Source organism: Nothoprocta perdicaria, unplaced genomic scaffold, assembly GCF_003342845.1.
Source record: "Nothoprocta perdicaria isolate Ctin4 unplaced genomic scaffold, notPer1 scaffold_170, whole genome shotgun sequence".
NCBI lineage: Eukaryota > Metazoa > Chordata > Aves > Tinamiformes > Tinamidae > Nothoprocta > Nothoprocta perdicaria.
Window position 1 is genome coordinate 756,565 of NW_020454872.1, and position 21,642 is coordinate 778,206.

At 45.7% G+C, this 21,642-nt stretch overlaps 2 protein-coding genes across 2 annotated transcripts; both read left to right on the forward strand.

The window, feature by feature from the left end:
* The first annotated feature begins 8,324 nt into the window (after window positions 1-8,324).
* Window positions 8,325-9,231, forward strand: G0S2 (G0/G1 switch 2). The gene is made up of 2 exons (XM_026036140.1): window positions 8,325-8,387; window positions 8,685-9,231. Exon 2 carries the CDS (start codon window positions 8,715-8,717, stop codon window positions 9,009-9,011), a length of 297 nt encoding a protein of 98 aa, XP_025891925.1. The 5' UTR covers window positions 8,325-8,387; window positions 8,685-8,714; the 3' UTR covers window positions 9,012-9,231.
* A 4,013-nt stretch (window positions 9,232-13,244) lies between these two features.
* Window positions 13,245-19,562, forward strand: HSD11B1 (hydroxysteroid 11-beta dehydrogenase 1). The gene is made up of 7 exons (XM_026036141.1): window positions 13,245-13,273; window positions 15,223-15,314; window positions 15,915-16,045; window positions 16,646-16,757; window positions 17,398-17,583; window positions 18,356-18,499; window positions 19,323-19,562. Exons 2-7 carry the CDS (start codon window positions 15,227-15,229, stop codon window positions 19,541-19,543), a joined length of 882 nt encoding a protein of 293 aa, XP_025891926.1. The 5' UTR covers window positions 13,245-13,273; window positions 15,223-15,226; the 3' UTR covers window positions 19,544-19,562.
* Window positions 19,563-21,642: the final 2,080 nt, after the last annotated feature.

Consider the following 21,642-nt stretch of genomic DNA (forward strand, 5'->3'; position numbering starts at 1 on the left):
TGTCTGCAAGTGTGAGCTGGTATTTAARGCCCTTCTTTCACAAAGTTTGTTCAGTTTTTGACAGTTCTGAACAAAGAAAGAGCTGTTAAGTAAATGCCACTGGGACCACAACCCACACGTGCCCCACACACAGCGGCCACCCAGCTGCTCAGCTCCTAGACCTGCCAACGTGTGCTGTGTCTCAGCTGCAGCTGAAAAGCTCTGTGTTTACTTTCCAAATCCCCAAGCTAGGCAGACCCCCAAAACACTTGTTCTAATAACTCTGGAAAACCTCAGAAAAATGGAACCTGAACGTGTCAAGCCTTTGCCATTTGCTTTCCTGAAACAAGCCCCAAATAAATGCCTCTCTCCTGCTCTCAGAAGCACTAAGCTGGCAGTGGCTGCCAGACCGCTCTGCATCTGTGCTCATCTCCCTGCTGCTGTACACTACCTACCTGCACTGTCTTCACACGGAGCAACACAGGTGTGTGCGATGTGAGGAGCAGGAATTCGCAGAAAGTGCATACAACAAAGCTGGAAAAAATACTGTCCCTAAGGCTACAGTATGTGCAACATTAGCTCAGCTTCCTCCTCTCCTTAGGTGTGCCGGTGCGCTGTGTACGCAGGAAGCAGAGCTGGGTGTGCCTGCCCTTAGGCAGCCGCTCAACAATGCTGCAGTGCTGCATTCCTCCTCCTGCAGCCTTCCTTGGGAGATGCCTCCTCCCTCCTCTGGCAGGTCACAGCCTGTCAGAGGAAGCGAAAGGAAAGGCTGAAGCACTTGACAGAGAAAGCAAAAGATTCAGCTTGTCACGAGCTGCCATACTATTCTTACATACTAGGACCCTGGTTATTAATCAACTCRTCTAGACACAGAATTATACCCCAACTCTGCAAACTCACCAGTAACAGTAACTATATGCAGCAAAGGGCTAAACATCTAACGTGGGGTTTGCAATAAAACACAGTAAAGCTCCTGAGCTCCATTACTTGGTAGAGTAACAGTCACAGAAATGAGAGACAGGAGGGGAGATGGCTTTGGGCTTTTGCAAGGCTCCTGCTGCTACCGGACAAGGCATCTTGCAGGATAGCGAGGAGACTCAGCCTGGGCTACATGTCCCCTGGTGCATGCCTTTTCCACCAGGGTTAAGGTCATGTGCAAACAGGAGGCTGATGCTCATCTAATCAGTGCTCCTGGCATCAGAAACCCCGCCAAGGGTGCTGAGATGGTCCCACTCCTCCACAACTTACTGTAAATGACTGGATTTGGCTGCACAAGCAAGGTAAGGCCTGGGAAATGATACCTTCACAACAAGCCGTACAAATGAGCTACCAGAAATACCTTCTTCCATCCTTTCTTGCTTCCATCTAGCTTGCCAGAACAAGGTAAAGTCATCTTTCAGGCTCTGCAAGTTCAAACAAGAACAAAAGTAGGGAACATGTTCATTTATAGAATATCATCTGCAAATTAATAATGGCACAGAACAAAAGTGATCACTGCACCTCAGCAGAGTGCTCAGGGAAAGTGCAGCTCAGTGCAAAGCTCCTATGTGCCACCTAATGCCATTCAAGCTCATTCAAAGGGGCACAAAGGGGAGGCCAAATACCATCCTTTGGGTGAAGGAGCTACATTTAGCCATTGCCTCTGAGGGGTAAGTGCCTGGGCAAGACCTGATCAGACAGGGTCAGGGTCTAGGATTTTAGTCCATTTACAGTGGCCATCAGATCCGTGTGGATGTAGCACCCTTGACCGCACCCCCTCACACTCTGGAGAGGCCTTTACGTCTCCCCATGACCTTTAGAGCAGCCCAGGCTGAGCATGTTCCCCTGCTCAATCCTTATGCCAGGTGGGGTGAATCCAGCTGCAGGCTGCCCACCCTGCAAGGAACAGGTAACAGCTCTGCTCTGCAGAACACCAGCCAGTATTCCTTGACACTCAGACTTGGGTGACACACATGCACAAGCAGGGTGGCTGCAGGGAGGCACTACAAGTTAATTATCCTCTAGTAACTCCACTGCTGTTGCACTCAGAATGAACTCACTAACAAATGCTTTAAGGCAGTGGCAGCCAAAGTTTATAAGGATGTGACTCCCRCATGAATAGCTTTATTTGACTTCCTCTCACTGATGTGACATTTACTTGCCGTGAGGATTAAAGGCACACAAGGACTTTATTCCTTTGAGAGCTCTTTCAAGGATACTAAGTGCAGTTGAGAGAGTTGCTRTAGTGAGAGACTAGCTAGCACTGAGCAGTCTTGAATTAATGTGTTAAATCACTTTTTCATTTATTTATTCATTCCGGAGTTCAGAGGAACATAAACGTAGCTGGAAATCAGGGTCAGAGAACTGCATGCAAGACGATCTCTTGAAACTTAAAACCTTTGTTATGAGAAAAGGGATAGTAATTCAGCATCATTTATAGCTTGAGCATATCAAAACTAAACAAGAACTGTATTTTATGCTACTGTTCTACTTTTCTGTAAAGATTAGAAGCCCCTCTAGCACAAGTCCTCAAAGTGCACTTGCTATGCAGGCAGCTGCCCGTACAAACAGAAAAATATAACAGGGGTGAACTGCTCAGGGAGACAAAGCAGGACTCAGGAGTCCAGAGTCTTAGTCCACTCTGCATCAACAATTCCCTTCCCAGAGCAGGGATTAAAGCTCCAGATATTGCCAAGCGCTACATCAGGTATAGCTGATGGCATCTTGCAAGCCAYGTGCACACTGCTGTGGCAAAAACACGAAAGGAGGTAGGGGCTATGGAGCTGGAAGTGCTGAAACTGCAGTAGGAGGAGGCAGCTTGCCCAGGCCTTTCAGGGGGCGAGATATGCAAATCGCATTGTAGCTTATGACAACTATCTCTACTGATTTCAGTAATAAAATGTCATTTCCTCCATAGATTTTTTTCTCAATTAAAAACTGACCAAACTACCTCTTTATTACAGCAAATGTAGATGAAAATAAAACTGCATATACCTYAGCTAAAATGCTGTCTCTGATTTTTTCTTTTTAAAGAATTCCAAGCTTTTCTCATGAAATTCCAATATAGCTCTCCCGAAGAGTATTCTTTGCTTTGAAAGCAAATAAAACTTTGCACTGAAAAAAAGAGTTGACCTAGTTTAGGTTTAAATTCAAGTTACCTTGGGAGCTGGTTCCAAAGGTCATCGCCTCACTGAACCAGCTTACGTGAGCAGTTTGCAGTGCYGCTGCGGCCCAGGTCAGGCGCTGGAAGGTAAATCAGAAGAAACCTCCTTGTTTACCGAAACCATCAACCCACCCAGACAGCACTAGCTTCCAAGTGTCACATAGGGGCTGCATCAGCCCTTGCACCATATGGATCCGCACACAGAARCACCACCAAAGGCTATAAATGAGCTATTTTGCAAAACGCATATCTCCTTTAGGAGACTAAACTAACAAAAAGGAAAGGCTGCTGACAGTATTTGCCTCTGAGGYATTCTTTTGTTGGTTTAAGGATGTGATTTCTTCTCAGCGTTCCAAAGCGTGCAGCCCCCCGGCCAGCAGGCCCGGGCAGCTCCTTTGCTCGGCAGCGCAGCGCCCGCCTGGCAGACCCGGGCGAGACCCGGAGGCCGCAGTGCCCCCGCAGAGCAGGGGCATCCGCAGCCACTCGCCCCCGGGCAGGGCTGCAGCCTCTGGGCACCGGCACAACCAGCAGCTCAGGGAACATTGCCACTAGAAGATTTGATCCCAGCGGAAGGCACTGCAGGGGAACATCTTTATTTTTAGCCCTGCTCTCTATAGGGGAACATATTCCATTAAGGAAGCTTCCAGCTTCCATCTGGACAAGTTGGGAAATGGAACTTTCACGGTGTTCAGATGGAAAAGGGCCCGGGGGGGGGAGGTCTCTCAGTGCGCTCACCCACTGCGGCTGCAGCAGCAACATGCTTTGAGGAAGAACCTCGTCTCAGCCTTCCCACCAGCAAAGAGCAACTGCAAATGGTTTAAAATAATGGGTTATTTTAAGAACTCACTTTAACAACACACATCTTTATCTGAGAACGCAAATGACTGAAGCGGAAGTCATGATATTTTTGCTTTGCTTGTCTCCTCCACCTGACAGAACTGGAGTAAGGGGTTCATGATGAGCAGCGTTTCATCCTACCTGGGTAAAATGCAAGGGTGTTGCCCCATCCGTGCTCTACATGTCCCCAAGCCCCTTCCCTCCTGCCACAGCATGTTATGACTCCAGGTGCAGCTGATGCACACCCCTGGCTCAGACGCTTCTGCTTTTCCCAGACACTGTGCACTGTTATGCAACTTCCAATCAACACCAAGAGCCACCAAACCATCCACCTCTGGACTCGTGTATTACAAAGTCCAAAGCACCTGATCCTTGCCCGCGGATGGGACATGTGGAAGTGAGGCAAATCCTTCCCCTTCGTCAAAATGAGTACCAAAACACTATGAAACATTTGGGAAACGTCACTAACAGGCAGAAATGCGTGTTTCTGTGTTTTGTCTCAAGCTTCCCCGCTACTTTGTACAATGCAGTATGAGAACCACAGCTCGGCTCAGGTTGGGAGGTACCTCTGGAAGTCGCCCAGCCCAAATTCCAGCTCAGAATGGGGCCGTGTTTAAAATTACATCTTGCACAAGAGCCTTGCGCTSATCATATTTGAACATCTTCTTCCAAGGTAAATCAGATTAAATGAAATAAAACAGAATGGGGGGAAAGAAATGTAGCGCCTGCATGTCATATTTTTCTTCTGTTTTTCACCATGGAAAATCTGCCCAGCCTTCTTTTGATAACTCCACTAAAACACTAAAGCRCTACAGTGCATCCCAGACCTTGGAGAAGCACTCGAGCCAACTGATGGTGACACATCCCTCCTCATCTATCTTCCCCCTTACCTTGCTGATAAAGTACAATCTTCTTAATAAAAATTGAGAGGTTATATTTAGACRCAAGAAATTTTGCCTGCCCTGCAGTAGGGCAACTGTCATGGCTAGAAGAACATCCCGATAAAGAGCTGCACTGAAACTGATGCAAGTTAGATGGCCTGCTGCTCCCTGCGAGCACTAGCAGCACTTTCCCGGCCGGCAGTGCAGCTCTCCCTCTGCTGGCACCTGCCCACCAGCACCCTGCCACGGCGACTGCAAACAGCTCATCTTGAGCTGCAGCAGCACCGGACAGGCCGAGCCCTGCGCGTGCAAAACCCTCCGGGCCTCATCTCCCCGAGCCACTGCTGGGGTCATGCACCTCGGCCAAGATTTAGGTTAAACCTGAGGTGCTTAYAGTGCTTTGCAAATTCAGGCCGAGCTCTTCCTTCAGATGACGTTAAAGTCATGCAATTTTCACAGCTATAAAGCCTGGTTTAATCAAAGTTGCAATTAAACCTGACAGCCTCATCGTGCAGACTCCCTTAAATAAGATTAGGAGCACCTAAAATTAGTCTAATTTAATGTTAATCATTAATCCTTTTATCCACTCTTAATCCAATTTAAATGTCCACACAGAGCTTGCACAGACTTTGTTACCTCAGTTTAAAGCAAAATTGAATTAAAAATTATTTAATTAAATCAACACAATTTCTGAGTGATGCCATAGGAGGCATTTACCCCAAATGATTATCAGGTCTGTTCCCTCTACGTTCCCCTTGAAGCTCAGTCTCTCAGCATTTTGTGATTACATGAACATCTCCATTCACACCTAAAAATAAGAGGCACGATTTGTAGCCCTCAGCTGCAGAAAAACACTTTCACATAAAGGGTTCAYGAGGGAAAGAAAAGAAATCCAGCTTCAAAAATCGTAGGCAAAATGACATGATTCAAACCATTCCTGCTGACCTTTGCCTCAGGGATTACCAGTGTCAGACACAGAGCCGGGCTGTGCTTGTGCAGAGCTAACAGCTTGTCCCACCAGCGCCCGCAGCAGCCATTCCTGGCGAGAGTTAGCGCGACCTTGAACTTTCTCTAATTGCTGTCTCCTCCAGCTATCTTCTCTGCAAAGTTCATTTTTCAAAGCACTGCAGAGGGCAAAAACAGCAACTTGAATATAAGAATTGGCTGCAACCTTTGCTGCCAAGTTGGCAGAAAAGATAAGAATTTTTTATTTTTTAAAAAGACAGACAGTGAAGGGGGAGAGACAAGTCTTTAGCAACTTTTACAGCCAGTCTTGCAATACAATTTCCTAAGCGCATTCAAAATGTGAAAACGAAAAAAAAAAAAATGTTGTTGTTGGCAGCTTTTTCTTAAAGTGCTCAGGCTCCTCTCGCTGCTCCCAACACGCTGCCGCCCCCACAGTGGGGAAGCTCCAGCCTCCTGCTACGTGCGGGATGTGTGGAGCCTGCTCTGACTCACCCCCTCTCACATGCCCAGGGAAGAGCTCAACCAGGAATAAAACACAAATTGAAGCAACACAGTCATACGTGAGGCAGACCTTTTGTTTGCCACAGCAAYGCCGCCAGTTTTCACATGGCTACCAAGTCTTGCAGCACTTAAGGTGTTCCTCAAGGCCTTCAGCTCCCAGAGCACAGGTATATAAGAAGAAAAAGAGAGTTTAATAGCAAGTTTCTTTCCTTCCAGATACAGACATGAGCTTAGGACCAAGCAAGATCTAGGCTGGCTTCAATCATAAGTCAGTTCAATGATTTCAGGGCGTAWTTCTGGCCATATCACCTCCTAGATCTTTTTTTATCTGAAGGGAAGGCATTTTAAATCCTTCAAGAAAAGAAAAATGTGACTTGGATAACACAACTTCCAAAAAAATCCTCATTTTTTTTTGAAAGGTGTGTTCTTGCTTCTTCACCCACACTCAGAAACAAAACCAAGCCTCACCCTCGGTTCTGCTAAAGCCAACACAAGGCCTGCATGGACATCCCAGCCACGTCACTGTGGCCTGTTATGCTGCAGGAACGGGAARTGGAGACATCACTGACGTTACTCATTTCCCAGCATGGTTTCTGCTGGGCAGGAGCTAGGGAGGCAGCACAGGCTGGGCTTTCCCCTCTGCTCTGGGGACGAGTCCTCTGCGGAGCACCCATCTGCCAGCACGGCTGGTTGCCAGCCCGCGTCAGGCCTGAGCCCCTCACGGGCTCCAGGAACAGGGCACGGCTCGAGGAGGCTCTGCCCTGAACATTCACCAGCTTCTTCCTTGCCCCGCTGTGAGCTTATCTGCATGCCATGTTTATCAGTTGCTCCTTGAAAGCATCGCTGTTGCACCACGTCCCACCAAAGGCTGTGATTCCTCTATCCCGCCCTGGCAGGGATTCCCGTTGTCCCTGCCGTATGGATGAGAAGTCTGCCCAGACTGCACAAGCTGCGCTGTGAAATCAGAAGCTGTAAACCCCAGCAAATCCTCCTGGCTTTAGCAACTGTGTTAAGGTCAGCAGCCGCCTGAGATGTATATGGCCTCATATACAGACAAAGCAGTGTACATACACTGATACGGATAACAGCTCGGCCTTAGCGGAAGCGAGTGATGTAATGTGCTGCATGATACTGATGAAATATTCTTTGGAAGCAAGCCAGGGAAGAAGTGTGACAGAGCTACATTCTTTCTTTCCCCAAAAAGGAAATACACATTTCTTCRTTTACACAAATCACAAGGAGATTACACTTCCAACAAGGTGTCACAGAGTTTCAGTAGCAACTAYGGGAAAAATAAAAATGGAGTCTTAGCAGGTACCCTGTAGCTTTCACTAATTTAGGAATTTCCAGTCCCTTATCTCTGAGAAACTCAGTTACTATCACGTACTGCATGTAATTTAGTTCACGTTCCCTTTGCTATRAGCCACCTACAGAAACTTTTTAACAAGAGCCTTCACATCACGTGCCAGGTAACATCCTTATTATCCTTCACTGATGCCTTTTTTACTACTTTGTTCTTTACTGCAAGAAAGGAACAAAAGTCCAAAACATCTGTTTTACTGAATCCATCAAATTACACAAGTGTAAGGCCAGGCTCTAGATCCAAATACCACAAYGCTTTATGAGCTGACAGACAGATCCCTCTTTCCCCCTCTCCCGCAACTAAAGATCAGAAGTGGCTCAATCAGGTTTGCTCCACAAATGCATAAAGCCTCTATCTTTCTGAGAGCAGCAGCGGCTGCATTGCAACTCCACCAACAGAGCCTTGGGAGTGCCTGCAGGGGAGGAAGGGTTAAGAGCTCAGGATGGGGGAGAATTATTTATTGCATTATCATAATCGCAATTTTATTTTTAGCTTTTGGCTAGCGGAGCCAAGCGCCGTGGCGGGCGGCCCGTGCTCGTGGCGTGCTCGGGGCATGGCCGGCCCGCGGCACCGCCCGCCCCGCCGCTGATATAAGGCGGCAGCGGCGGCCGCAGGGCAGCAGCCGCAGAGCCGAGCGCAGGCGAGCGGAACCGGGCAGCCCCAGCGCAGGCGAGCGGAACCGGGCAGCCCCGAGCACGGCAGCAGCAGCGGGCACAGGGTAAGAGGAGCCGGGCGCAGGGTGGGCCGCGGGCGGGGGATGCCATGGAGGCTCTGGGGGCCGGGACAAGGAGGCAGTGCCACAGGAGCCTCCTCACCTCCCTCCCCTGCGTGCCCAGTGGCTGAGGAACGTGCATTTCAGCACAGATACGTTCAGTAAAAATTACACTCCCCCCTCAAAGCAGCACTGGGAGTATTGCACAAATAGCTTAGGCTGAGCGGAGCACACTGAATGCTACAAGAAAAAAAAACAGCTGGAATATCACTGACGTACCTCTGCCTCTCTCCTGTTTTGTAGGACTAGCATCTTGCAAATCTACTGCTGAAGATGGAAACCATGCATGAGCTGATCCCCTTTGCCAAAGAAATGCTCAGTCAGAAGCCCAACAGGAAGATGGTCAAGCTGTACATGCTGGGCAGTGTGCTGGCTTTCTTTGGGGTGGTTATTGGTCTGGTGGAGGCAGTGTGCAGTCCTTTCACCTCTCAAGAGAGGCTAGAGGAAGAGAGGAAAGCTGCCCCGACACAAGAGCAAATGGAACAGCAACAGCAGAATTTGATCTTGGAAAAGAGCAAGAAACCAGCATTGATGCAAAGGAGCCTGGTGACCAGACAGCACGCATCCTGAGCGYGCGGCCTCCGCAGAAGTGTCTGCTGTGCAGCCATGGAGAGAGACTCTGCTGCCCTGCTGTGCCCGGAGGGGGTGGTTCCAGCAAGAGTGAAAGATGAGCCAAATGAGGGGACTGCAAGCGCGAGACTTGGAAGTGAATGGTTATATTTGCTGCTGTGCAGCAGTAGGAAAAAATACCTTTTGTTGGTATAAAAATGTGCAAGATGCACAGCATGGTTTCTTATTTTTACTACAGATGCATTTAAAGACATTTTGCAAAATCAATAAATATTTTATATGGTACCAACGTGCTCTAGCTGCATTCATTCAAACTCTTCTCTTACAGATTTGCAAAGAGGACTCACTCACACCCCTCCGCAGAAGCCTTGCTCCTCTCGGCAAGTGGCTGATTTGACCTAGTGAAACAGTTGAGGGCTGTAACTCAGCCAAGGGACAGAGCAGTACTCACCGGGACTATTCTGGGACTGGTGGAATTAGAGGGAACTTCAGAAGCTGCTCTCATGGGAAATCAAAGTGGGTCAAAGTAGAGGGCAGGGGGTGCAGACAGCATATCTCGCACAGGTAACTGTCATGAACCCTAATTTGGAGGTAGGAAACCACACCTGCAGTCACACACATGACCCAGCTGAGCCAGCAGGACCCAGGGCTATTTATGAAGCTGCCTTTTACCCCCAGACTTTCTCCAAGCGGCTATAGCTATTGCACAGCTTGGAAAGAGGAAAAATCTGCTACAGGTTCCTTCACAAAACAGCTGCCAGCAGTGAAGAACAACAACACTGCTAGGTCCCTGCATCCTGGCACACTCTTAGGTGGGGAGCAAAGACAAATGACATGGCCCAGCAAGCCAGGAGGCAAGCAGAAGAGCCAGATCTGAGGTGCATACCCTAACAGTGCCCAGCTTGTTACAGGACTTTCCCAATGTTGCAATGATTCATGGGCTTAATCCTGAACATAAGCCCTGTGGCTGAAAGGTCCTGAGCATACTACAAAATAGCAGGAAGGGAAACAGTCTCTACCACTTACTGTTGAAGGCCAAATATCCCTCTTCTTCCCTTGTAAAGGGTAGAGCCGGGAGGCCAGAGGCTGGGGGCACATGACATCTTGCACAGTACCAGTGAGACAGGCCAGCAAGACAGACCAGCAATATGTGCAATACCCAACTAAAAGCAAAACTTATGTTACACAGCAGGAAGGATGGAAAATGAGTGGAATTTTCACTGGCAAAYGTGAAAGGGACATTCAGGCCTGAAGAAAACAACCAGCTGAACAGTACCCCACAATTCCAGCTTTAACAATTTGACATGTTTGTAGCATGTCCTCAGGCACAGGGAAGTCTAATCTGTTACTCCTCATGATATTCTTCTTGCACAGATAAACCAGGGACTTAGTATCTACGATTACACAAAGTCATGAAAATACTGCCCAGGCTTGAGTTCTCTCACATTAGCCTAATTCAGAAGCATCACTACAGTGSTAATTAGAGCTAAACAGATGATAAATGGATTTAACTCAGATGAGAACCACATCTTTGTCCAAAACAGCTGCAAATTCTATCGGATCCTAACATAATAGCCTTTCTTTACAAGCTACAGGCCTATCTGTATTGCAGTTCTCCACAGCTAGGAAATCCAGCAGGACAAATTCAGGAGCTCTAGATGAGTCCATTGGGGATGGCCTCATCCTCTTCTAAGCTTAGACCTCATTTTTATCTTTACATCTCAGAAAGACRTTTCTCCCATTATACTGCTGCCCACTGCCTCCTCTCACCAGAGTAATCTGGTCACGGGATTTATAAGCTTAAAGCAAAGAGGTTTGTAGAACAATGAAAATAGCTCCTAAAGACAGCTAACTGGATTAGACAGCTAAATAACTGTAACTGTGCCAACAGTTCTGGAGCTGACTTGGTAAAAACATTTCTCCCAGGACACAAACTTCTTCCTCCTCRCATACTGTAAACTGAAAGGTGACCTGAGAGCTCAAGCTAACATGTCACCCAACCTGCAAAAGTTTGGATTTGATTTTAGGCAAGAGTTGCTTTCTGCAGAGTGGCAAATTAGACATTTTTTGATTCTCATTTTACCAAAATGACCACATAAAGTCTTACTTAAAACATACAATCACATACTCAATGTACATTCATTTAACATTATGTTAGCTGCAATAAATAAGAGGACTCATTCAATGTAAGAGATTAAAAAGTTTTAGTAAATCTCTTTTTCCTTAAGTTTTGGCAAGAATTTCCAAATTCTCCCAGCCCTATCTTCACAGCCCTCCTCTCACCTGCATTTCAATGTTGCTACCACACAGATATGTAGATTGCCCTGGTCACTACAAATCACAGAAATRCAGCCTCACACAATTAGCAGGCTGTGTCCACACACAGAGGCAATGGAGCACAGCTCATCTATTCCAAAAGTCCCTTTGCCAATTGCAAAGAAAATCCTTAAGTATTGGGATATACCGGTAAAAAAATGGGTGAAGTGTACAATCAAGCAAGGACATCTCACTAGATGTCATATGAGTTTGATTTTTTTTTTCTCTTTTCTTTTGTAAAACTGAAAACTGCCTCCTGCACACCATAGCTTCAGGAAAATGGCACTTGTCATGAGACCTCAGGTATATTTGTGTCTATTCATCTTTCAACACTTCTTCAAAGTTCTTATTTCCACCTGGGGCCTGTGTCCTGCCCTTCTAGTCAGAGCTGAACACTACCTAAAATGCAAAAGCCCTTCCTTTCATGCCAAGCACATGAGCTGAATGTCTTTGGAAAGTCTTCACTCGCTATTTGTAGTTTGGAATCTGCGTGTTTCAAAAGCTGCCAGGCTAAATTTAGGGGTCTAGATTAGAATATGAACCTATTCCTCTTCTCCTCTTCCATTCAACACCAAGGGCATTGGAAATACTGCTAGTGGCCAAGATTTAAAGCAACCATAGTCACAGTACCATCAATAAAACAGCAAGAACACAACTTCTTAGTTATTCGGGTGAAAATAAAGGTAATGGTTAGGTCTATATCATAAAGAGGAGGAYCAAAAAGAGAAACAACCTCTGCATTTTCCAAAGAGATTCGATAATAGGCATTGAAAAGAAACCATTTTCCTCTTTTGAGCAATGATTAGTATCTTAATATTTGCATCTCCAAGTTTGACTTGCATGTTTAAACCTGCCTAAAACTCAACCCTCTCTGAGCAACTTACTCCTTCCCTGCTACACCTTGTTGCAGTGTCTGTGAAGAACTCACACTCCTGCAGCTCTGATTCGTTGCTCTGCCAATTTTTGGTGAAAATGGATTTCTTTCATGTCTTTATTCCTTTCAAGTAAGCTATGAGTTGCACTAAATGGCCCAGCTCATCTRTGCAGAGCAGTCAGTACAGCTCCCAACCATCACACCTCTGACAAACAGCGTTTAAAGCATACAAATGATAAAGAAGAGATCTGCAGTAAAGGTATTTCATGCAATATGATTTAGATGAAGCCTCTTCTAGCTGCCAGTGCCCGGATTCTGAGGAACTGCTTGCTTACAGCAGTGTCTGAGCAGTCAGTYGTTGCTGCTACCTGGCTATGCTCCCTGTTTGTCTGTTCAGTCAGTTCTTGGGGGTAACAAGAAGGCAGTTCTTATCAAATCTGCTTTGCCCTCTGCACAGTGCAGCCTATCTCAGCTGGCAGGCCAAGCTTTCACACTGACGTCCTCCTGCCATCCTCTCCTCATCCCAAGGAAGAGGTTAAAAACAAGTTAAGTTACATAAAGCAAAATAAAACCAAAAAAAGCTGTGAGTGGGAGTAAGGAGAAGCAATGCCCTGGAAGGGTGACAGAAAGAGTGAAAATCTACTGCAGGCAGTGAAGGATGGACCCCTGGCTGGCTCCTCCAGTGCCACCACAGCTCCTGCTGGGGACGCCAGCAGAACCTCTCCTTTACTATCTAAGCATGAACACAATAAAATGGCACATTCATGAAATACCATTTAAAAAAAGCTTAAATTATGTTCAAAATGGATACACAATATGTTGTTTCCCATAGAGTTCATTATTTCAGCTGACTTAAATGTTTTTTCCCCTTTGTGTTCCAAAGGCTCAGACAAAAATAAACAAGTCTGAATAACCAGTCCAACGCTCAGTCCCTGCTGCGAGCGCCGTGCTTTGCTCCATCCCCACCTACATGTCTCAGGTCCTACATTTCAGAGGTGACTGGAGTGCAAAGTACATTGTCGCTTGGAGCACATTACCTTTGTGACACGCTTGCAGACAGCGCAGAAAGGTGGTGAGTTGCTGCTTGATTATAATAACCTCATGCTAATAATATGCAGCGGTTTCTTAGAAGAGCCTGCCTTCCTACTCACAACACAAACGAGATCCCAGCTGAAGTAGGCTAATTGTTGCAGTTTTCAATGCAAAGAATTAAATGGCCACTCCATGATCGTGATCTAAGTTTAAAGCAAGAGACTGGGGAAGGGCAGGGTTCCTGAAATAGCGTTATCTGGCCAAATGTGGGTAAACTGCTTCTTATCAAACTGSGAAAGTTGAGAGTGAAGCACAAAGAGGGCAGGGGGAGGGGAGAAGGCAAGGGAGCTGTAAAGCAGAAGCAATGCCAGAATCAGCTATGCTCCTCTACCAAGTATGTTCTTAAATTAAACCATCCTTATTCTAAAGCTGCAATTAGGAAAAAAGTAACACAAACAAAACCACATTCTTTTAAATATTTTCTTGTGCCTCATAATGGCGGAGCGGTCTGTGCATGCCTGGTGACGCTGCACAGCAAACCCGATTTATTACAGAAGAGCTACTCCAAAGCCACCCTCCATAGTCAGTTAGAGGACTGGGATGGATGGAGGAGACAAAGTATTTCTAGCCAGTTGTTTTTTTTCTAGAAGGACCAGGATCCATTCAATATTTCTTAAGATCTGCAATGCCTGGGTAATTTTAGGAAATAGAGCCAGCCCCTGTGACAGACGAGCACCACTTGGTGCCTGTGCAGATCACTGCTCCCTGCTCTGTAGATGAGACTCTTGTCCTTTTAAGTACAGCTTTTGCCCATGTTCAGAAAGCACAGGATCTAGCAAGGTAATTTCACTAGCAAATTAGTTTTCACAAAAGTTCCACCATCTATAAATATCCCAGCATTAGACCTTTGCTCATAAGTAATTTACACCTGTTATATAAAATCTAAGGCATCTAATTTGCTGCTAAGTATGAGAAAGTGAATATAACTTGCTTTTTCTTGGATTATATTCACTTAAAAATAAATAAGAAACTCCTGAAAACAAACAAACAAACAAAAAAAACCTAACAGGAAGCACAGGAGCAAGGATCTTTCCCTGCAGAAATAGCCCAGAACAGTCAGTGCTTCACAGCAAACCTCCTCCTGCCACGTAGCCCCTTGGAGCAGCTGCGCTCCTTTGGAGCGAGAGCTCAGCTCGGCCCTCTCAATCCCTGCTCTTTCTCGTCACCATCTGTTCAGATAAGTAGATGGAGGGTCTGCTGGGGACACCACGAGCACCGTGTCAGGAGAGCACGTTCTGAGCTATAGGGGTAGCACAGGCACCTGGAGGCTCTGCTGCAGTGCTTGCTGCAGCGCAGCATCCCGAGGGCAAGCAGCTGCCCAGGGGCTCAGCAGCGCCTCGGGCTCAGCCCTCGCAGCGCACGCAGCCTCCAGCTCGGGTTGCCTCCCCTGCAGCTGACCTGTAGTGATGCTTTAAGTAGCAATCAGACAGGGATTGCTGCTTAGTACCTACCCACATAGTATCAGAGTACGGTGTCAGTGCTTAGCTGACCGGGGGAATAAAATACCATTTCTAATCACCTGCAGTAGGCTGCTCTGATTTCTCTAAGTGAAACTTGATGCTGTTCTGCAAAGACACACCTCTTCCAGGGTGTTGTGCGAAATTCTGCATTTTAACACAGGGACAGGAAATCTGAAAAGAGCCAGGCAGAACCCAAAGCAATCCTGTTAGCTAGGCCGAGGTTCACCAGCTCTATGAGGAGCAATCAGAGCTTCCGCTTTGCTTATCAATCCAACTGTGATTTTCCAGTTCTTTGGAAGTTGCAGCACCTTCACTAGCAGGTTTTACAGGAGTGGCATTGCTGCTCTTTTGGGAGCAGCTCTGCAGAGTTTGGGGGGGTGGGGTGTTTTTTTTTTTGGTGTATGTGTTTTTGTTTTGTTTTGTTTTTTCCTATCCCTTCTCTTTCATGCTTCATTTCCTGACTCTACAGTGGGATGGGTCGATTACAAAAGATTCTCATCCCCTTTTTGGGATTGGTTTTGGCATTCTCTTTTTATTCGTCGAGGGAGAATTTCAAACCGGGTAAGTATTAAAAGTGAATCTGCCTTTAAGCAAAATATTAAAAGCCACATTTGAGTATTTTGCATAGAAAATGCTCGGAATAAACCATGTCTGAACATTTATATTGTTGCTGATAATGGAGCCTTGTTTTGGCAAATATTTGAAATTAAATCAAGCAAGTAACATGCAGAAATAATTACTGAGGGACAAGTGAGGTAGAAGGATTCTGAAATGGAGAGGGCTTTTAATGCTCCATTTTGAAATGTGTAACAAATTTAGAAAAAGGATTTTCAAGTGTTGGGTTTCAAGCTTCGAAAAAAAGAAAAAGGTACTTGATTGGGTTTTTATTACAAAATAAGTGGGATGTTTTTAAGCTGTGCCTCAGTTTTGAAGAAATAGTTGAAAGAGTAAAGAACTTTCCTGCATTATTGCACTYGCATTAGGAACTGCAGCTGCTCCTTTTTGCAGCTTTTGTCAGGCAAAGCATGAGACACCCTGGTGCAGGACAGAACTCAGCACTTACCGGGCTCATGTAGCTTGCAGCCGAGTGCTTTCAGGGATAACAGGAGATTTCTTTTCGTAAGGTTTGGGTCAATTAAATCCCTGTGCCTTGGTCTGCAGAGATGCTGAAAGGGAAGCGAGTGATTGTCACTGGAGCAAGCACTGGAATTGGAGAGCAGATGGCTTATCACCTGGCTCGGATGGGATCCCATATTTTGGTGACAGCACGGACAGAGGCCAAGCTACAGAAAGTAAATGGCAAGCTAAGCACCCACACATGCACGTGCATTCCTGGCAGCATGTGCACACACACATATGTAGGAAGGCCAATCTCATGTCACAGGTATGTGCATATGTGTGCACATGTAACTGCCGCTGCACAAGTATCAGGTGTGCAGGGTACACATGCTAATGCTATCTGGGGCTTTCACATACTCAAAAATCATATATATATATATATATTGTGCATAACACATGCAGTTACATTTAAACTTGCCTAGTTATGTACATGTATTCCCATGTATACATTGTGCACCAGCACACACCCTCATTCCACTGCAGTGATATCTATGCTCCCCACTCACCTCACATGTATGCAATTCCACTGCACACTGCAGCACTAAGGAGCCAGATAGCTTTGGGTAACACACTTGAGCAAAGGAATAATTTTTCAAGCTCCCTTTGAAACTTATGCAGCTCAAAACACACTCTCAAACTTCAGGTTACAGCCTTTCACAAAGCAACATATTACAATGAGCACATACAGCCTCTTCCAGGACCTCAGAGCTGCACAGCAGCAGCCTTTGCACTGCTGGGGAACAGGTTAGAGGTGTCCTCTTGGTGTGTCCTAGGTTGTTGAGCAGTGTCTGAAGCTGGGGGCAGCCTCTGCGCAGTACGTGAGCGGCAGCATGGAGGACATGGCATTTGCTGAGCACGTCGTGAAGAAGGCAGAGAACTTACTAGGTAAGTTTATGGCTTGTTCCCAAGAAAACAGCAACAACTACAACAGAAGAGAGAGAGACCAAAAAATTTTCCTTAAATCTCTTTGTGTCCTTTTCTGTGGCCCCCACTTCTGCTCCAGGCCCTTCTTCTAGTCCTTATCAGTCTAGCTCACCCCTAACTGCCCTCTTGATTTCATCTCTGTGCCCCTGTAACATCCTGTTCCAGTATCATAATCCTGTATTTCATCACCAGCAGCTGTCAATCAGCCCTGTAGCAACCTTGCTATTCTGGGCATGGGTCATTGCTGCAGAAATGCAATATTGTAGTCCGGCCTGGAGCACTCCGCTCACCCTGAACCCGCACATAGCTCAAGAGTAATCTCCCTTGTGCCGTTTTATTTGTGTTTTCAATTAGAAAACACAAAAAAAAAACACCAATAAAGTGCTTTTCTGCAGCTCTCTTGTCTAGAACGAGAGAGATAAACCAAGTGATTTTTCAGCCAGCCACTGTCTGGATTGTCCCTGCTTTAGAGATGAAAGGCCACAGCTCCAACCCCAAAAAAATGACTTTTTTTTTTAATTACTATATTTTGCTCCAAGTGCCTCCATTCTGGTTTTAGCCATCTCCTACTCAACATTAATGCCTGCTCCTCTGATTTCAGGAGGCCTAGACATGCTGATTCTTAATCACATCGGCAAGTCGTACTTCAGTTATTTCGATGGGGATGTTGGGCACGTACAAAAGCTCCTGCAGATCAACTTCCTCAGCTATGTAGCTATGACGGTCTCTGCTCTGCCCATGCTGAAGGAGAGCGAGGGCAGCATCGTAGTAGTTTCATCCATGGCAGGTGGGTGTGGAACAAGGTAGGCTGATACAAGATTCAGTGAAAAGACACCATGGGCTGATTTTCATAAGCAACAAACATGTGCAGACACCAAGGCACATTTASAGAACCACAACTGCTTAAGTGTCTTTTTTTTTTAAGGATTTTTTTTGCATTTTCTCAGTGGCATTCGGTTTCTGATGSCATCTGATTGCTCCATCTCACTCTCTGGCTAGCCATGTTCCTAGAGGTGGCATCTAGGCTCATTAAAGCAACAGAGCTAGCACACCTCTAGTTTTATGGAGAAAATCAGAAATATATTAATTTCTCCCTGTGTTGGCTCTCTGATCATTCATCTTGTTGTGGTAGGTCAACCTCATTCATATTTGTAGAGTCAATTATTGACACAAAAAGCTGACTCTGTTCTAATGAATCTGTTAGTCAGAGAACTGAATTAGTAACAGATGTCCCCATCTCAAAGCCAATATGCTGGTTAGTCTTTTGGTGATGGTAATTTATTATCCAGAGGCAAAAGGGTTTAAACTTTACTCTGCATCTCCTCCCTGGTGGTTTCACAGTGTCTGGCTGTTGCTGCTATGGAGCACAGATATGCTGTCAGTCTCCAGACCTTAGGAGAGCTAGAAGTGGACAGGAATAGTTGTCGCTTAGGTGCCAGGATGGCATTTCACAAACAGTAAATTTCTTTTGGGTCAAATACGTTATTTTAGGAAGAATAAAGCAGAGATTTGTGCAGTACAGCTCTTGGTGCTCTAATGGAACTTAACTCTGTCTCTAGGTAAAGTTGGGTTTCCACTTACTGTGCCATATTCTGCAACTAAGTTTGCCTTGGATGGATTTTTCAGCTCCTTGAGGCAGGAATTCAGCATGCAGAGCGTTAACGTTTCCATCACACTCTGCGTCCTTGGCTTCATTAATACTGGTAAGATCTGTGCTGTTTGATCTGGCTGATTAGGAATAGGACATCACACTAAGCTTTTTATCCTACTCTAAAGTCCCTTCACCACTGACCCTTCCTTCCACTTCTGTTGCTCTTTTTCCTCAAGCCYCCCCCATACTACGAATGCATGAAAAATACCCTCACTGCCCTGCAGAACACTGTGTCTMTCTCTCTCAAAGAAGTCTCAAAGCCAATTTCTTCCCCTGCTGCAACAGAGGAGAGACAAACCCACCCACCACTGCCCAATGGCTGCTCAGTCTGACATGCAGCAAGTATCAGTGCTTGTGCCAGCTGCACAGACCCATTATGCTCCTCTACTGATATAAATAGAAAACTGGGGGAATGCAAGTGCATRTATTAGAGCAGTTTGGAAAATTATCCATGTGCTGGACAATAAAAGGGAAGTTTTATTTGCCTCATAAAATTGCCTTCATTGTCAAGTATACAGATACGTTTAATTTTAATAAATTATTTTAACAGTTCTGCTACGCACATTTGTATCAAATAATACAGCCTTCTTCTGCCCTTCCCACTGCTCATTGCTAGTTGAACCCTTCAGGGAAAGGCCTGCATGCAGAGAAGACGGAACACAAAGATTCCTACCCTGGTCTTTCTGAGGTCCCTAGTGCTGCATATTGGACAGGACGCAAAGGCCTGTAACACAGAGCTTTTCAAAGAGCTGAGTTCACAGAAGGCTAACTTGATAATACTTAGCTTTTAATCACTACCTAGACCACTCTTAGGCAACTTGCAGAGTGCAATCCAAACATAACCAAAGTTTTTCTTTTTTGTTCTCTTGGGCTAGAGGCTGCCATGAAAGCTGCTGCTGATGTGATTCTGATGTCCCCAGCACCCAAAGAGGAGTGTGCACTGGAAATCATCAAGGGGGGAGCTCTCCGCCAACGGGAAGTTTACTACAGATATGCTTCTACTAAAATACCCCTCTTGATCCGGGACTGGGCTGCAGACTTCCTAGATTATCTGATCAGGAAGTGCTACAACACAGAGAATTTGAAGAAAAACTAAATAACCCTCCAGCATTTTTCCTCATATCCTCTATCTCTTTGCTACTTTAACCAGTGCTGAGAGCAACACAAAGCATCTAGCCTCAAAGTCCCCTCGTGCCTAGGGAACATAATGCAAGAGCCTCTGGTCTTTCGTCACCCTGCACAGGAACACATGAAGGGCTTCCCACTCCCTGCATGGACAAAACACCAGGCACCTTGCTCTGCTGCTTTGGATGTCAGCATTGCATTCCCGCTTCTCGGTCCTCCTTAGCTAGCACTGCCTCTGCATGTAATAGAATTAAAGACTAGCCACCCCTCCCACCCACCCAGCACTGCCTTCCTGGAGCATTTTTAAAGGAGAGAGAGAAAAGAAGAGGAAAAAAAAAAAAAAAGGCCTTATGTGACTCATACTACAGCTCTAGTTAAGAAAGGTCTTTGCATGTACCAGTTTAGGAAGGTTTATTCTGTCCAATAGCCTCCTCTGCTGGTGGATATTTGCAGCAGACAGATTATTTTATTGAGTAACATTAGAACAGTCCACATCATCTCTAAAGGATCCAGTTGAGTTGAACATGTGCTGTGGTACACAACATGAAGGAGGAAAATTTCCTTTAGCTCCCTGTTCCAATTGGTTAGACAAAATCCCTTTCCCCAGACTATGGAAAAGTAATAACATAAATCAATAATTAAATAAAATACACTAACATTACAGTCTTGTGTGCTGTGTTCCTCCTCTCATTCTCCATTACAGGTGTTGTGAATAGGCACAGTTCCATTGGTCTGTCTTGCATAGTAAAGTCAAATCATTGTAGCAATCCTTTCTTATTTAATATAACAACTGTCTTTTTAGCTTATTTTAACTTCTGTCTTTCCATGCATCTTTTTTGTTAGGATTACCATTCCTTAATGGTTATTCCTAATATCAAAGCAAAACCCTCGCTACCCAGGGCAGACCTGCCATAGTGGCATTACACGCTGTGAGCTTGGCCACAGGAAGCAAGAGGCCCTGAGCGCGAAACCCAAGCGCAGAGCCAGCAGCCACCCTTCTGCTGCTACAGCTGCTCCAACGGCAGCTCCTGAGGAGCTTCACTTGCATCTCACAGGGTTGGAGCAGTCTTGGCACTGCTGCTGGCACCTTTGCCAAAACACGTACCTGCCCTCCTAGCTGCTACCTGGTCAAAAACAAAAAACTTCTCACTAGGAGTACTTCGAGAATCACTTTCTAAAGAAATTTAGGAAAACATATTACAGACCTACAACGTTTCCTTTTACTTTATCCCGAGATCTCCTGCATTCACCAGCGCATACAGAGTGAGTTTTGTCCTTTAGACTCTCTCCTTGAGAAAATAGTTTGCAAATTGGTTCTCCCCATGCCTAGGTAGAAGCTGAGCGATGTGACACACAAAACCCAAGGAAGATAAGGATCTGTAAAAGACACTGACCCGGCTCTTTTATTGCCTCTAGCAATCAGCCCCAGTGGATTACTCAAGACAGTGTATTTTYAAGGTATAACAAATGGTGTTATCATGTAAGATAAGCTGGAAAAAAATGAAAAGGATCTGAAATCCACAAACTTTCTTGTTCATTCTGGATACTCATGTAAACCTGTATTACCATGATTATCTCCMATTAATAAGCCTTTATGGCACCCAGTGAGAAGAAGCATTGCCTCTACTTTGCACTTGAAAAAGCAGAAGGAAAGGCAGCTTGCCTAAACCTGGATTAACAGATCTCCCATCTCCAAAGGCTGCACTTAACAACAAGCCCGCCTCTCTGTCAGGCTAGAAGACTTTTTAGCCTTCAATGCTCCCTTAAAACACTCCTGAAACACATGGCAACATAAGGATGCTGAGGAACAGCAGGCCAAAGTAACATTCTCCATTATATGAATGTTTGCTGTCTTACAAGAAGCGCAAAGAATACATCTACCAGGGCACCTCTGTTTGCTGTCTGCATTTTAGCAGAGAGATGGGACTGTTACTGAAGATTTGCATCCCCTTGTGGGAGTGGTGCTCTCATTTTATTTTTATTCAGCACCCAAGAGTCTCAAAAAACNAAGCCAATACAGGGGAAGAATGAGAGCTTGCCAAGGGCAGCTTTGGCAGAGGCACAAGCACA

What these genes read in the sequence shown, in the direction of transcription:
- G0S2 (XM_026036140.1), top strand. Translation starts at nt 8,715, where the DNA reads ATGGAAACCATGCATGAGCTGATCCCCTTTGCCAAAGAAATGCTCAGT.
- HSD11B1 (XM_026036141.1), top strand. Translation starts at nt 15,227, where the DNA reads ATGGGTCGATTACAAAAGATTCTCATCCCCTTTTTGGGATTGGTTTTG. An exon ending in AGTAGTTTCATCCATGGCAG is followed by an intron (nt 17,584 to 18,355) that starts GTGGGTGTGGAA and finishes CTCTGTCTCTAG; the next exon opens with GTAAAGTTGGGTTTCCACTT. An exon ending in CCTTGGCTTCATTAATACTG is followed by an intron (nt 18,500 to 19,322) that starts GTAAGATCTGTG and finishes CTCTTGGGCTAG; the next exon opens with AGGCTGCCATGAAAGCTGCT.